Genomic DNA, 15,438 nt, shown 5'->3' on the forward strand with positions numbered 1-15,438 from the left:
GTTGTTGTTGTTTCTGTTGTGGTTAGTGTTATTGTGGAGGTTTCTGTTGTGGAGGTTTCTGTTGTGGTTGGTGTTGTTGTTGTGGTTGGTGTTGTTGTGGAGGTTTCTGTTGTGGAGGTTTCTGTTGTGGTTGGTGTTGTTGTTGTGGTTGGTGTTGTTGTGGAGGTTTCTGTTGTGGTTGGTGTTGTTGTTGTGGTTGGTGTTGTTGTGGAGGTTTCTGTTGTGGAGGTTTCTGTTGTGGTTGGTGTTGTTGTTGTGGTTGGTGTTGTTGTGGAGGTTTCTGTTGTGGAGGTTTCTGTTGTGGTTGGTGTTGTTGTGGAGGTTTCTGTTGTGGAGGTTTCTGTTGTGGTTGGTGTTGTTGTTGTTGTGGTTGGTGTTGTTGTGGAGGTTTCTGTTGTGGAGGTTTCTGTTGTGGTTGGTGATGTTGTGGTTTGCGATGTAATTGGTGATGTAGTGGTGGTTTCCGTTGCAGTTGTTGCTGTAGTTTCTGTTGTAGTTGGTGATGTTGAGGTTTCTGTTTCGTTTGGTGATGTTGTTGTAGTTTCTGTTGTTGTTGGTGTTGTTGTTGTGGTTTCTGTTGTAGCTAGTATTGTTGTGGAGGTTTCTGTTGTGTTTGGTGTTGTTGTTTCTGTTGTAGTTGGTGTTACAGTGGTAGATTGTGTTGTAGTTGGTATTGTTGTGAGGGTTTCTGTTGTAGTTGGTGTTGTTGTGGCAGTTTCTGTAGTAGTTTTTGTTGCATTTGTTGGATTGTCTGTAGTGGTTGCTACTGTTTGTGTTTCTGTAGCGTTAGTTATCTCTGTTGTTGTGGTTTGAGTTTCTGATACGGTTGTTGTTTGTGTTACTGTTGTGGTTGGACTTGTCTCATTGGTACTGGTGGTAGAATAAGTTGTTGCTATGGAACAGGAGAAAACCGTTGACAAAGTTATAACACAAAAAGCATGATGTCACAAGCTGGACCATACGTACTATTGCACATCTACATGGAAAAGCCAACATTACAAATATTTTGCGGGGAAGCACTACGCAAATAAAAAGCAATGTATGTTACATCTAGTCTACAGAAAAAAATAAAGCATAAATACTTGGTAGGGAAGCACATGCATACCTAAAAGCAAATAGATGGATACAGATCAAAGCATCAGCTATGAGCCATCTGGATCTTTACAAGAAAACACCTGCTTAAAGCTACTGTTATAAACTTGAAATGGCAACTGGTGTTTGTAGCACACTCTAAGAGTTAATCAAACTATGATCAGGTATATAGGCTTTGCCTTTAACTCTAAACTGCAGCTACTGGGACATGTTTCTATGTTGACAGTATGCTTTGAGATGACATTAGCTTCAGCCAGAGAATTAACAAACCGATGCAGATTCCAAGTTAATGATCAATGCTAAAGCAGGCACTATAGTGGTAACAAACTGTGGGTATTTTACACCAATGAAGGGGGCGGGGCAGGGGGCTAGCAGTAAGCAAAGTAGCAAACCTCAGGTAAGGATGGTTAAAATATCTACAAACACACTGTGTGTTAGTTACTTTGTTACAGGAAGTCAAGTAAAGCAACGCAAAGTAAAACTGTGTCTTTGCTTTCCTCTCTGTCAGACTGACCGTGACTGTAATGCTAGCCAGCTACGACTATACATCTGACAAGCATGCATCTTTCTCAAACAGATGTTTAAATACACCTAAACCCCATTTTGTCGTCTCCATGAGTATAAACTACAATGGATCATGGAAGGCACTACAGAGACCTTTTCAATTTCTTTTTTTTCCAATGTCTTAAGCAGCCCACATCACTATTGCTATTTGCAATTTAAAACAAAGTAAGTTGGTTGAATACTAAGGAAAACATTCTGACACCTGAAAACGCATCCATTCTTCATACAGAACTTTACAAAGAAAATACACATTGCATTTCATGCATACAGACAATAGTTATTTTGTTTGTCAAGCACCTTACTTAACCCCTATTTCATCTCCCCAATGGTATACTGTTGCATACACAGTGGTTTTCTAAAGGTGAAATTCATCATAAATTAATTAATCCATTCTCAGAAAGACTGTCACTTCCTATTGTTTATTTTACCGAAGTAAACATTTACAATCGGTAATTCATGACCAATGTTTGACAAACTGAAAATAAGTGATATGGCATGAAGAAAGTATACCATAAATGCAGTTAAAAAGCCAGCACAACAAGCAATATCTGCAAAAGCTTACCTTCCGTTGTCACGTTGGTGTTGTCCATTTTAGTGGTGTTGAAGCTGGGGGTAGCTGAGGTTGTTGTGTTGGTTGCATTCTCCGTTTTGGTTGTGTTGGGAACGGGAGTAACTGCAGTTGTTGCATTCGCTGCTTCCGTCGTGTTCAATACTGGAGTAAATGTAGTCGTTTCAGAGTCAGTTGTGTTATCAGTTTCAGTTGTATTGGACACTGGAGTAACAGTAGTTGTTTCAAAGTCTGTTGTGTTAACTGTTTCCGTCACGTTAGACACTGGAGTAAATGTAGTTGTCTCGAAGTCTGTAGTATTATCTGTGTCAGTTGTATTGGAGACTGGAGTAACAGTTGTTTCAAGGTCTGTTGTGTTATCTGTGTCAGTTGTGTTAAATACTGGAGTAACTATTGTTGTTTCAGAGTCAGTAGTGTTTGTGGCATCAGTAAAATTAGCAACTGGAGTAACTGCTGTTGTTTTTAATTCTGTGGTGTTACCTGTTTCCATTGTGTTGGAGACCGGCGTTACCATTGTTGTTTCAGAATCTGTGGTGTTATCTGTTTCAGTGGTGTTAAAGTCTGGAGTGACTGTGGTTGTCTCTGAGACAGTAGCGTTGTCCATTTCTGTGGTGTTGAATGTCTGAGTGGTGGGCAGCTCGGTAGTGGTAGCAACAGTGGTTGTGTCTTCGGGCAGCACAGCTTCCCGCGTCTGTCTGGTACAGAGGGACAGCGTCCACCCCTCGATGACCATCCTGGAGAACACCGTGCTTTGCAGACCCAGGGAGCGGCCCAGACAAAAGGTGTTGAAAGCGGTCGCGGTCACCACGCGACGCCGGATGTACGTCTTGGTCTCAGCCACCACCTTACCGTCCAGCAAGAGCTGCAGTCCGGTCTGGACGCTCCACGAGAACTCCACGGAGACGAAGATGTTGACCTTAAGCACTGACCGGGTCACGGACACAGTCCACTCGCGATCCTTGGTGCTGACGGTGAGGAAGAAGGATCCGCGGCGGTAGTACATGGCCACGCCCTGGCCCTCCACAGAGTCCCCCCCGCTGGTGAAGACGTACATGTCTTCCTTGACCTCCAGCACCTTCAGGGAGAAGGCGGCCGACAGACCCAGGCGGCATGACGCCGGGCTGAAGATGCAGGCGTCCGTGGTGGAAGTCAGGTTGACGAACTGGTCCACGCCGTTCAGCTCGATGGCCTTGCCGGTTGGACCGTCAACCAGCGCCGGCTGTCCCACCACTGTCAGGTTGGCGCTGCTTGTGATCAGGATGTTCTGGATGATCTGGATGAAGATGTATGTTGTCGACACCACTTCTGTCTCTGTGGAGAAAAAATTCAAAAGTTCTATTTAAAGATTCTGCTCACAATGTACTTCACACACACACACACACACACACACACACACACACACACACACACATATACACACACGCACACACATGCACACACACAAGCAGAAAATACTTCATACTCCATTAATTATCTTTATGTCTTATGGAAAAAAGAAGAGAGGTCTTAAAACCAGGGGGTCTTAAAAGGGGGTTCCACAGTACAAACATTGTTACTTGGGTAACACAAGCCTCTCTTTTTTCCTATCTCTTGTCCTTTTAAAATTCTTTTTATCGCTATGAAACAGAATGCCCGCCTACCTATGATAGCCAAAGACAGCAGACAATCTTGCATGCTTACTTTCAATGATGGTCCACTGTGTAGCTCCATTGGCACAACGCTGACCTGGGTTGTTGGGGTCAACGAAGCCATCTGCATAGCACTGGCCGTCAATCACACAAACATCCGCCTGTAACAGTAATTTAAGATTTTAGAACAATCTACCTGTTTCGCATTTCGTTCATCTGAAACTTTGAAATAGACGATGTCCAAGCAGGAATAACTCTGTCATGTTTGTATGGGTTGTGAAAAAATTAATACTCTTTTCCACGTGACATTATAGACCTGTCACTGAGGGGAGGGATGTGTCTGAAACACAGGGACAGGGAGCATGTGTAGAAAGCTTGCCTCACTAAAAGCAAGACTATTCACTCTTTCACAACCCGTCAACTCCAGACCGAGTTATTTCTCGAATGCTTCTATATTATGTTTTCATTTCTGAACCCCACAATCAAAGAGTTAACCAGTTGATGATCTCTAAGTTGTCTGAGTTTCAGTTGTTGGAGTTATTTCCAGTGTTCGTCTATTGAAGTGAAATAAATAATTGACATAAAAATCTCATGTGTGATGAGCTCACATTAGTGGTGCAGCCCTGGGCAGTGCAGGCGTAGCAGGAGGAGTCGTAGGCGATGTGTGTGATGGCGGTGCTCCTGATGGTGGTGCTGTGTACATTGGTGACGCTGACGTTGTAGACACCCACCGCTGTCAGCTGACACACCACCTCCTGGCCGGTGATGAACACCGCGGGAACCTCCGCCAGCTCTGTGCTGTTCACAGCAAAGCCGCTGCCAGATATCTGTAGGCATTTCAAGGGATATGATTCAATTCAATTCAATTCAATACAACTTTCTTATCTGAATGTGAGACAAACAGAAATTTTTCTTTTGACTCGTATACACAGATATTACATCACTCTCAAAACATATAAATAAACACATAGAATCTGCACACACATGTCCTGAACCACACACATCCATACCCGCACCCTCGCATACATACCCACATACTTGCACTCATGTGTCCATTATTTATTATAAATACATTAAAACTGATTTCATTATTAGTCAACCTAAATAAGATACAGTCAATAAAACATCACATCTATCAAGCATACGCACGCTCTCTCTCTCTCTCTCTCTCTCTCTCTCTCTCTCTCTCTCTCTCTCTCTCTCCCACCCAGTTAGGTGGCACCCAGTTTAGTTTTGTGCACCTCAGCCCAGATCGTGAAGAACAACTGACCTCCAGGAGCTGAACGTAGCAGACAAGGTCAGTGGAGGTGACAAAGCCGGAGCCGTAGACGGTGACCTGTAGACACGGTGACTCTCTGGTGTCGCACACATCGCGGGGTGTGGGGATGATGACAGGTGCCATTGTCAGATCGTCACTGCAGTCGTCACCAGAGAAATTCTCCTCACACTTACACGTTCCTGTAAATCAAACAGACAGACATCCCTTTTGTTAAGAACGATAACAAATTTCAAGTGGTCACTGTATACAGTCATCACCAGAGAAACCATCGTCACACTTACACGTTCCTGAAAATCAACCGGACAGACAATTCCCTCTTGTTTGTTAATACAGTACGTGGAACCCCCCTTTTAAGCCCCCCCAATTTAAGACTCCCTCCTTTTTAAGACTTTGTTTGCTCAGACTTTCTGTTCATAACCTCTGTAAAACCTTTGGTTAGGCTGATTAACATTTTCAGATTCTGAAGAACTGGCAAAGGTTTCAGTCTTTCTGGAACCGAACTGGTGTCATGTATACTTACAGTCAAAAAACATTATACAAAATCGTACCATGAATGGAAGTTACAAAGCAAAATTAAATTACACTTTTCTCAAATCACATTCAATGGGTCACACACACACAAACATTCACACTCACATACACACATGCACTCACACACACACACATACACTCACACCCACACATGCATGCACTCACACATACACACATACATTCTCACTCACACCCACACACACACATGCACTCACACACACAGGGTCCCCACTGGTTTTTAGAAACAAAATTCCATGACTTTTCCATGACTTTCCATGAGCCTCAATAACATTTTCCATGACTAGATCCACAGGTCGCCATTTCCGAACACGCAAACTTTTTACGTCTTGTCACTGCCAGTTTTGACACTGGCTTGCTTTGCACTGAATTTGAGTCAGTTTCTACGCAGTGTCTCTTCGACAAGCAAGTCAAGCATTTGCTACGCAGTCAGATTATCGGCAAGAGGACTGGGTGGCCGAGTGGTAACGCACTTGCGCTCGGAAGCGAGTTCGACCCTGGGTCAGGGCGTTAGCAATTTTCTCCCCCCTTTCCTAACCTAGGTGGTGGGTTCAAGTGCTAGTCTTTCGGATGAGACGAAAAACCGAGGTCCCTTCGTGTACACTACATTGGGGTGTGCACGTTAAAGATCCCACGATTGACAAAAGGGTCTTTCCTGGCAAAATTGTATAGGCATAGATAAAAATGTCCACCAAAATACCCGTGTGACTTGGAATAATAGGCTGTGAAAAGTAGGATATGCGCCGAAATGGCTGCGATCTGCTGGCCGATGTGAATGCGTGATGTATTGTGTAAAAAAATTCCATCTCACACGGCATAAATAAATCCCTGCGCCTTGAATATGTGCGCGATATAAATTGCATAAATCCCCGCGCTTAGAACTGTACCCACGGAATACGCGCGATATAAGCCTCATATTGATTGATTGATTGATTGATAATGTTTGCTGGTCCTGTCATTTCACTAAACTGGACCAGCCACTGTTTGTATCCATCTGCACTTACTGTGACCACAGGCGGAAGGTATCGTCCACTGGACTACTACTATCACAGAAAGACTACTCTTTCTGTGATAGTAGTAGTCCAGTGGACGATACCTTCCGCCTGTGCTGTGACTTGACGAACTGTCATTTTTTTCACCGCGATACACAGTTCATTGCGAAGATCTTCCTCGGTAATTCGTTTCAATTCCGCATACTTTTTGTTGTCAAGAAACAACTCGAAAGAAAGTTTAAAACTCATCATCCTCCATCTTGCTTGTCGAAGCGCTAAAGTACTTTATCAATGCAAAAACAAAAGCAGAAAACTTCGACGAAACCGACTCAAACACAGCGCAGACGACACGACAAGATAACGGAAGGAAGTGAGCCTCGCTTTGGCTCAAGTGCCGTTAAAAATACCGTTATTCTCATATGCAAATTATACGAACGAGAAGTTGGTCATACGAACAAGCCTTGTGCTGGCGACGCAAATCGCTGCTGGCTGGCAAAGGGGGGATGGCTGGGCAACAGTTAAATTTTTTTTTCTTTCTTATTTTTGTTAAATTCCATGACTTTCCATGACTTGAATTGAAATTCCATGACTTTCCAGGCCTGGAAAATTAAAAATCAAATTCCATGACTTTCCAGGTTTTCCATGACCTGTACGAACCCTGCACACACACATACACTCTCTTACCACAACATCCTCAGAGCTCTTGAGCTCCAAAGCCTAAACAAAACCAACTTGATATACACTAACATTTCACCAAACATACACCCACCCTCTTCACACTGGCCGTGGTTGCTGCAGTTGTTGGCGCACAGTATGCTGTCCAGGACGTCTAGCGGTGGAGAAACGACAGTGCTGCCGTTCACAGTGATGCTGGTCCACAGCTCAATGTTGAACTCAACACTGGTCACACACACCTGCAGCAGGTTGCCCAACGCTGACTCTGCCCACGACAGCAGGCCTGTGATCTGCAATCAGCAGATAAGAAAAGTGTGACCCACAGGACCTGCCATGGAATCATCAACTGCCTGCAAAATCAGGCAACATCCAGATACGTTTAAACTGTCCATGAAGTAAATGGAAAATTTCCTAAATAAATTATCATTTAATTAATATACTTACCCGAATCACATTAGCATTGAGTCACCTGAGATGCTTATCACTGAAAAACGCTTACCCGGCTAAAGAATTTAAAGGGAAGCAACCCCATCACCAAAACGAAAGTGAAAGTAGCTTTGGTAATGGGCCAGTACACCGGGAGTTACCTCCCATACGGGTGTATGCCACGTCACTTCCTCTAGGAACACGTGCCTATTATCATACGGCTTTAAAAAATCTTAAAACCATAAGCGGGGCAGGTGGGAGGGAATACAGTATGTGATTCGGGTAAGTATATTAATTAAATGATAATTTATTTAGGAAATTTTCCATTTAATATCATATTCTTACTCCGAATCACATTAGCAGATAACATCAACAAGGCGGTGGGCTAGAAATGAATCAAAACTCACCATCAAGTTCTGGACAGGAACTGGCCTGCTGCTATGAGCGCTGGAAGGCCTCTGGAGCCATCCTGTCGAAGAGCTGTGACGTCCCGAAGATAAAAGTTTATGAAAACATCTTCGGAACGCCAATACGCAGTTGTCAGCACCTCCTCTAGACGTCTGGAGCGCAGAACTGCCAGAGAGGATGCCCACGCCCTCGTCTCATGGGCTCGGGCCGAGTCAAGTGGCAAGGAGGGCATAACCCCCCCCCTCTTTGTGCGCCTCCACTCATAAGCCTGCTTGATGAGCGAGGACACCCACCGGGCCAACGTTACCTTCGACAAATCTTTCTCGCGCCTAGTAAGGAGAGAGATAAACAACAACTTCTGAGAACTAGACCGAATCGGCTGAGTCCGGGCTAAGTACAGACGAAGTGCCCTCACAGGGCAATTGACCGAATCGGGGTCACCCGGGGCCAACGCGCTGGTCAGAGCCTTAACTCTAACCAGCGGAGAGGCCTGCCCCGGAGACTGATTCTTGGCCAGGAAATCAGGCCGGAAACGCAAAGATGCGGAACCGTCCGGCTCAAAGGAGATATCTCCAGGCTGACCCGACAGGGCGTGGACCTCGCTACCCCGTCGGGCCGTAGCCAACAAAAGGAGAAACAGCGCTTTGCGAGTGACATTGAACAGACTGGCCTCGCTTAAAGGCTCAAAATCCGCAGAACGAAGGAATTCCAGGATTAAAAACAAGTCCCACTTGGGAGCGGGCAAACGAGCTTTAGCTTCCTTAAGAGCAGCCCCTTTAATGACTGCAGCTATAACGCCCCCGACTCGAACAGAACGACCAATCTGCTGAAGAGTCGCCGAGATAGCGGAGCGCCGGACCCTCAACGAGGAGACTGAGGCGCCCTGTGAAGACATGAAAGAGAGGTGGTTAGCGACCTGAATAGAGCGCGGAGCCACCGAACTCACCCCTCTAGCTGAACACCAGGCAGTCCATGCCTTCCAGTGGGAAGCATAAACTGAAGAGGTGGATGCTCTATGCGAGCGAGCCACCAAGTCCAGAGTCAAAGACGACGCCCCAGAGCGCTTCAGCGAGTCCCGAACAACTTCCACACGTGAAGCTTCAGAAGACTGGGCTCCTCGTGTGGAATGCCTGTTCGGGGCTGCACTAGTTCCCCTCGCACGAGTGCGAGAGGAATGGGGGGCCCTTGGGCAAGCCGAAGAAGATCTGGAAACCAGACCTGCGACGGCCACAGAGGAGCGACCAGAAGAAGAAGGGCCGGCTCCTCCATCTCCGCTTTCCGGATTACTCGGCTGAGTAACGGAAAGGGAGGAGTCTGAAGATCTGTATGTGCCCCCCAACCCTCCCTGGACGCATCTGTAAAGAGGTCCAGGTCGGGGAGGGGCACGACGATCGGAACACCTCTGCAGACCCACTCCGTGTGCAACCACGGAAGGGTCGCAGACTGGAACCATCCCTGCAAAGGGATGAGGGCGTCCCAGTCCACCAGAGGAGAGTCCACAAACGGCTTCAGCGCGAACTGAAGCGGACATTTGTGGACCCGGCCCAGTGAAACCAGAAGAGCCATAGACTCCATCTGCCCCAAGATGGAGGCGAGCGAGCGGATGGAAGCCATCAGGAGAGGTAAAGTGGAGCGAATCTGAGCTTGGAGCTTGTCCACCCTTCTCTGAGAAGGCTGGACAGTCCAAGCGACCGTGTCGAAAGACATCCCCAGATAAGTGAATGTCTGTGACGAGGTCAGCTCCGACTTTACCCGGTTGATCGAGAACCCCAACCAGTTGGATTCTCGAAGAACCGTCAGGGTATCCTGCGAACAGCCGCTCTGGGACTGGTTCATGATGAGCCAGTCGTCCAGATAAGCCCGCAGACGGATACCCTGGGACCTCACCAGTGCACAGACCTGTCTCACCACCATGGTGAAAATCCACGGTGCGAGAGACAGCCCGAAAGGGAGTGCGCGAAACTGGTAGATCTGATCTCCCCACCGGAAACGAAGCCATTTCCGGTCGGTCGGATGCATAAGAATGTGAAAGTATGCGTCCGTGAGATCGATCGAGGTCACCCAGTCTCCTGGGCGGAGAGAGTCTCGGACAGAGGCTGGCGTCTCCATCTTGAATTTTATCTCCCTCAAGAAAGTATTGAGGAGAGATAAATCCGACACGGGACGCCATCCTCCTGATGCTTTGGGAACAGCGACCAGACGCCCGTAAAATCCCAGGGAGCTGTGGACCCGAACTCTCTCCACCGCGCCCTTCTGCTCCAGGGAGGCAATTTCCGACTGCAAGACGGAACGTGCTTCCTGCGAGAAGGGGGGCTTGAACCGCGGAGGCACTCGGGTAAGAGGCGCCTTTTCCTCCCGCCAGAGTAGACGGAAGCCCGAACTCACCACTCCCACAATCCATTGGCTGTCTAGTACCGACATCCAACGAGAAAGTGCCCGGGAGGGGCCTCCCGCCATCACCAAGGTGGAGGGCGGGAGGGAGGTGAGATCGGGAGCGCTTCATTGGGGGTGTGGCTTACTTCCAGAGCCGCCACGCCCCCTCCCCGATGCCGTCCTCTTCTTCCCACCACGAGCGGCCGGCGAAGCCTGCCGCTTCTGAGCTGGCTTGGGGTTAGACGATGTCTGAGCCTGCTTCTGTTTAGAAGGCTGAGACTGTTTCACCCCCTTCAGAGTGTAGTCAAGGAACTGACTGTCCTTGTTTGACTGAATCTCCTTCTGTCTGGCATCCAGTGCCAGCGGACAGAAGAGAGACTCCTCTGAGACCGGGGAGACTCTCAAGGTCTCCCTAGTAGCCAGCTCCGTGAATTGGGACTGCGAGAGGAAGAGATCCCTCCTGCAGAGTACCGCTTGGGTGTACTGCAGGGAGGAAAGACGCAATTGTTCCTCATTGACCTTGGCCAATGCGGTCAAAAGCGCAGAGACATCGTCCGCATTCTGTTCTTCACTGAGAGTGAAAGGAACTAGCGAATCGGTCAATGCCCGAGACAGAGCCCGAACGAGAGTCTCCGCAATGGAGGACAGTTCGATCTGCCGACGTCCAACCTCCTCAGCAGAGAGGAGGGAAGCCTCGGAAACCGGCAAAACCGAATCACGCTTGATCGGTTTAGTCAGAAGAGGCAGCAATTCCCGGGAAACCGGAAGGGTAGCCCTAGGGAGTGCAAAAGACGCCAGCCAATTCTGGCTCTGATTGGGCATGCCAAGCTTCCTATTGGCCGTAGGCACGAAGGAAGAGGCTTGGGCAGCTGAAGCCACCCACTGCTGAGCTGATTCCGGAACTGGACCAAAAGGAAGCAGTAACGGAACAGGCACTGGCCGAATACCACTCCCCGCATGTGCTGGACGAACCAGTTAATGCGAAAGTTGGTAAGCCACTGACGGAGACTCGGCGAACCGGAAGGAAGAAACATCCTCCTGTGCCGGCCAGAAGTCCGCCATGGCAGAAGGAACGAATGATGCGGAAGAGTCCGCAGCCACCACCCCTTCAGGAAAATAACGAGACGTTACTTCCGCCGCGACGTCAAGAACAGACTTGAGCTTCGACGGAAACACGCCCCGCGACTCCTCGCTGACCACTGATGGAGCATCAGAATAGTCACACGTGGAACCATGACCGAAGTCACCAGTTCCGGAAGCAGAAGCATGCCCTGGCAAACCGGAAACCGGAAAAGCCTGAGCACTAACGTCATCCTGCCGCCCAAAACCCTGTGAAGGTAAAGGGTAAGCAGGACGACCATCCGCAAAAACCGGAGCTGGATGAGCTGACGTCACTCCCCCGACTGAGTGGAGTGATGCCTGCTCAAGCCTAGGCGCTTGAAAGCCGGAAGGCGCACGCTGTAATCCACTATCTGGTATCCGGAAGGAACCACCAGAAGAGGAAGAAGCGTTTCCGGCCGAAACCGGAAGTGTAGTCAACGGAACCGCAAAATGCGGAAGTGAAGACTGCACTGGTTGACTTCGCGATCCGGAAGGACCGGAAGTCAGTGAATACTCCATCCTGCCGCGACCGCCGTAGCGTGCCGGAGCGGACGGATCATCACTTCCGGCAAGTGCCGGAAATGCGGCAGTCGAAACCGACTGCCGCCGCTGTTCGAACAAGTCCGGGGCCTCGTAGGTTATCGCCGGAAATGAAAGATCAGCAAGGTATCGGTCGTGACCCGATGCGAAAGAGCTGTCCCCCGAAGGAGAACGTCCAGGCGCCTCACGAGGGCTATCGGACCAGCTCTGCTTACCAACCGACGCTGAAGAGGGAGGACGCTGCTCCAAGCCGGAAGTGGAGGACAAAGACACGGAAGCCAATGCCCGGACGTCACTGCCAGATGCCGGAAACGCCGAACTGCTGGCGACGGAACGCTGAAATTCTGCCTGCACCAAGCTGCGGATTTCTGGAACCAGTGACTTTAACAGAGAGGAAACCAACGCACCTTGTCCAGGTGCTAACAAAGAAGACGAAGTCTCCGATGTAGAGACAGGTGCAGAAGTAACAGTAGCGCTAGGCGCCGCAAAAGAAGCAGAAGTAGTAACAGCGCTAGGCGCCGAAATTGGTACAGCCAACAAAGTGTTACGCTCTTGGTCTGTAACAAGTAACGTTGCTTTGGAAGAGGAAGACTTAGCCTTAATTTTCCCCTTGGGGTCCGACTTGCCACGGCGCTTGTCTGAATCAGACATGTTGACAACAACACGTGGCAACGCGAAAAAAAAAAAATTTACTGAAACATAAGTCTAAACGACTGGAAAATTCAGTAAACACACGCACTAATGCGTTAACAAAATACTATAGCTAAACTTGCCCCACAAGCAGAGGCACGGAGAGCTACAAACAAAGTCACACGAGCTAGAAAACTAACTCACACAACAAAATGGCGACACGCAAGACACTGACACAAACGTCAACAACACGTGGCAAAGTAAAAAGATTTACTGAAACGTAAGTCAAAACGACTGAAAACACAGTAAACACACACGCTTACGCGTCAACAAAATACTAAAGCTACACTTGCCCAAACAGAAAGAGGGCACGCAGAGCTACTAGCAAAGTCACACGAGTTAGCTAACTAACTCACACAACAAAATGGCGAAACACGCAAGTCACTGACACACAAGTCCGTAAAAAACGGACAACGTACAGTAACGAAACAGCGCAAACAACCAACAACAAACGGGAACGAGCTCACCAAACTGTAGGCAAGGCGAGCAGACAAGCTGGGTAACGTGGCCGGCGGGTGTCACTCAAACACACAAGGTCAGCCACAGAGCGTCAAAAAGTGAACCGTCCTCTCCGAGGTGAAAAAGACGTATGATAATAGGCACGTGTTCCTAGAGGAAGTGACGTGGCATACACCCGTATGGGAGGTAACTCCCGGTGTACTGGCCCATTACCAAAGCTACTTTCACTTTCGTTTTGGTGATGGGGTTGCTTCCCTTTAAATTCTTTAGCCGGGTAAGCGTTTTTCAGTGATAAGCATCTCAGGTGACTCAATGCTAATGTGATTCGGAGTAAGAATATGATATTAAATGCACTTTTTGACAAAATGAAAGAGGAGAATCAATCTGACTCCAGGAATTAACACAGGGAAAAAACCAAAACAAATAATACTCTCAAATGCACACATTCATCTTCCTGCTAATAAATAGAGTCAAGACATTATTTTTTTACCTCGACTGCCCATTCTCCCTATCTCTATCTCTTTTATTCTTTCGTCCGGGACTGTCAACAGATACAGTGGACACCCCCCCCACCCCCCCCTCTTTCGACCTCCAAAAACTCGGAGAAAATCAGGTCTTAAAAAAGAGGGTCACTCTTAAAATGGAGATAAATTTACAGAGCTTTTGAAGAGAAAATATGAACAAGTCGCTTAAGGCGAAATTACTACATTTAGTCAAGCTGTGGAACTCACAGAATGAAACTGAACGCACTGCATTTTTTCACAATGACCGTAGTCCGCCGCTTGTGCAAAACGGAGTGAAACTGACGAGCCTGTTCAGCGCGGTAGTGGTTTCGCTGTGCTGCATAGCACGCTTTTCTGTACCTCTCTTCGTTTTAACTTTCTGAGCGTGTTTTTAATCCAAACATATCATATCTATATGTTTTTGGAATCAGGAACCGACAAGGAATAAGATGAAATTGTTTTTAAATCGATTTCGGAAATTTAATTTTAATCATAATTTTTATATTTTTAATTTTCAGAGCTTGTTTTTAATCCAAATATAACATATTTATATGTTTTTGGAATCAGGAAATGATGTAGAATAAGATGAACATAAATTTGGATCGTTTTATATAAAAAAAAAATTATTACAATTTTCAGATTTTTAATGACCAAAGTCATAAATTAATTTTTAAGCCACCAAGCTGAAATGCAATACCGAAGTCCGGCCTTCGTCGAAGATTGCTTTACAGTGACAGTGCCGCCTCAACTTTTACAAAAAGCCGGATACGACGTCATCAAAGGTATTTATCAAAAAAATGAAAAAAACGTCCGGGTATATCATTCCCAGGAACTCTCATGTCAAATTTCATAAAGATCGGTCCAGTAGTTTGGTCTGAATCGCTCTACACACACACACGCACAGACAGACAGACACACACACACACACACCACGACCCTCGTCTCGATTCCCCCTCTATGTTAAAACATTTAGTCAAAACTTGACTAAATGTAAAAAGCACTGGTCTTAAAAAGGAGAGTCTTAAATTGGGAGGTCTTGAAAGCGGTTTGTAAAAGGTGAGTGCCACTGTATGCCTTCTCACCTGTACATCCTCTATGCAGGTGTCAATGGCGGAGGTGAGTTGTGCGGAAACGGCTGTGATGGCGCCGCACTTGCCCAGGTTGAGCTGAGCCTCTATCTGTGTGCGACACTCCGTCGCTGCCTTCACGTACGTCAGGCCGGTGGTCGGCCAAGCTGGGATCTGCACCACACACAAACAAGGTAAGGCACACACACAAAAAACAATGTTTGTCAAAAAGTCACAAAAAATTAGGGTCAGAAGGTTGGGTACTTTTTTGTATGTTAATGTTGTTGTTTGCTTTTTTTCCTCCTTTTTTTGTATTCACACTGACGCATGTGAATTTGTATTGGATGGAAATTGTGCGAGCTGTATCCGCTGGATGTCGGAAAAGAGTAAAACTTTCCTTGTAAAGTCTGCAAAACTGATTTTTGTCACTTTTAATTGATTTTTTTTTCTCCACAGGTCAAACAAAGTCCTGGGAGGGAAAATTAGGGTAGGTTGGATTTTCTTTTCTTGGCCTAATTCAGTCA

At 47.1% G+C, this 15,438-nt stretch overlaps 1 protein-coding gene across 2 annotated transcripts in view; it reads right to left on the bottom strand.

Moving 5' to 3' along the window:
* Positions 1 to 15,438, bottom strand: part of LOC138981980 (uncharacterized) — a 275,745-nt gene that overhangs the window by 27,362 nt on the left and 232,945 nt on the right. The window contains exons 160-166 of one of the 2 annotated variants that reach the window (XM_070355180.1): positions 14,930 to 15,088; positions 7,442 to 7,637; positions 5,123 to 5,310; positions 4,461 to 4,679; positions 3,905 to 4,013; positions 2,705 to 3,535; positions 2,219 to 2,368 (exon numbers count right to left, since the gene is read on the bottom strand). In XM_070355180.1, the coding sequence (XP_070211281.1) occupies positions 2,219 to 2,368; positions 2,705 to 3,535; positions 3,905 to 4,013; positions 4,461 to 4,679; positions 5,123 to 5,310; positions 7,442 to 7,637; positions 14,930 to 15,088 (1,852 nt within the window). Of the gene's footprint in view, positions 1 to 2,218; positions 3,536 to 3,904; positions 4,014 to 4,460; positions 4,680 to 5,122; positions 5,311 to 7,441; positions 7,638 to 14,929; positions 15,089 to 15,438 lie in introns of both variants that reach the window. The other variant, XM_070355179.1, reaches the window with a different exon arrangement.

The sequence above is a fragment of the Littorina saxatilis genome, linkage group LG12 (assembly GCF_037325665.1).
Source record: "Littorina saxatilis isolate snail1 linkage group LG12, US_GU_Lsax_2.0, whole genome shotgun sequence".
NCBI classification, from domain to species: domain Eukaryota; kingdom Metazoa; phylum Mollusca; class Gastropoda; order Littorinimorpha; family Littorinidae; genus Littorina; species Littorina saxatilis.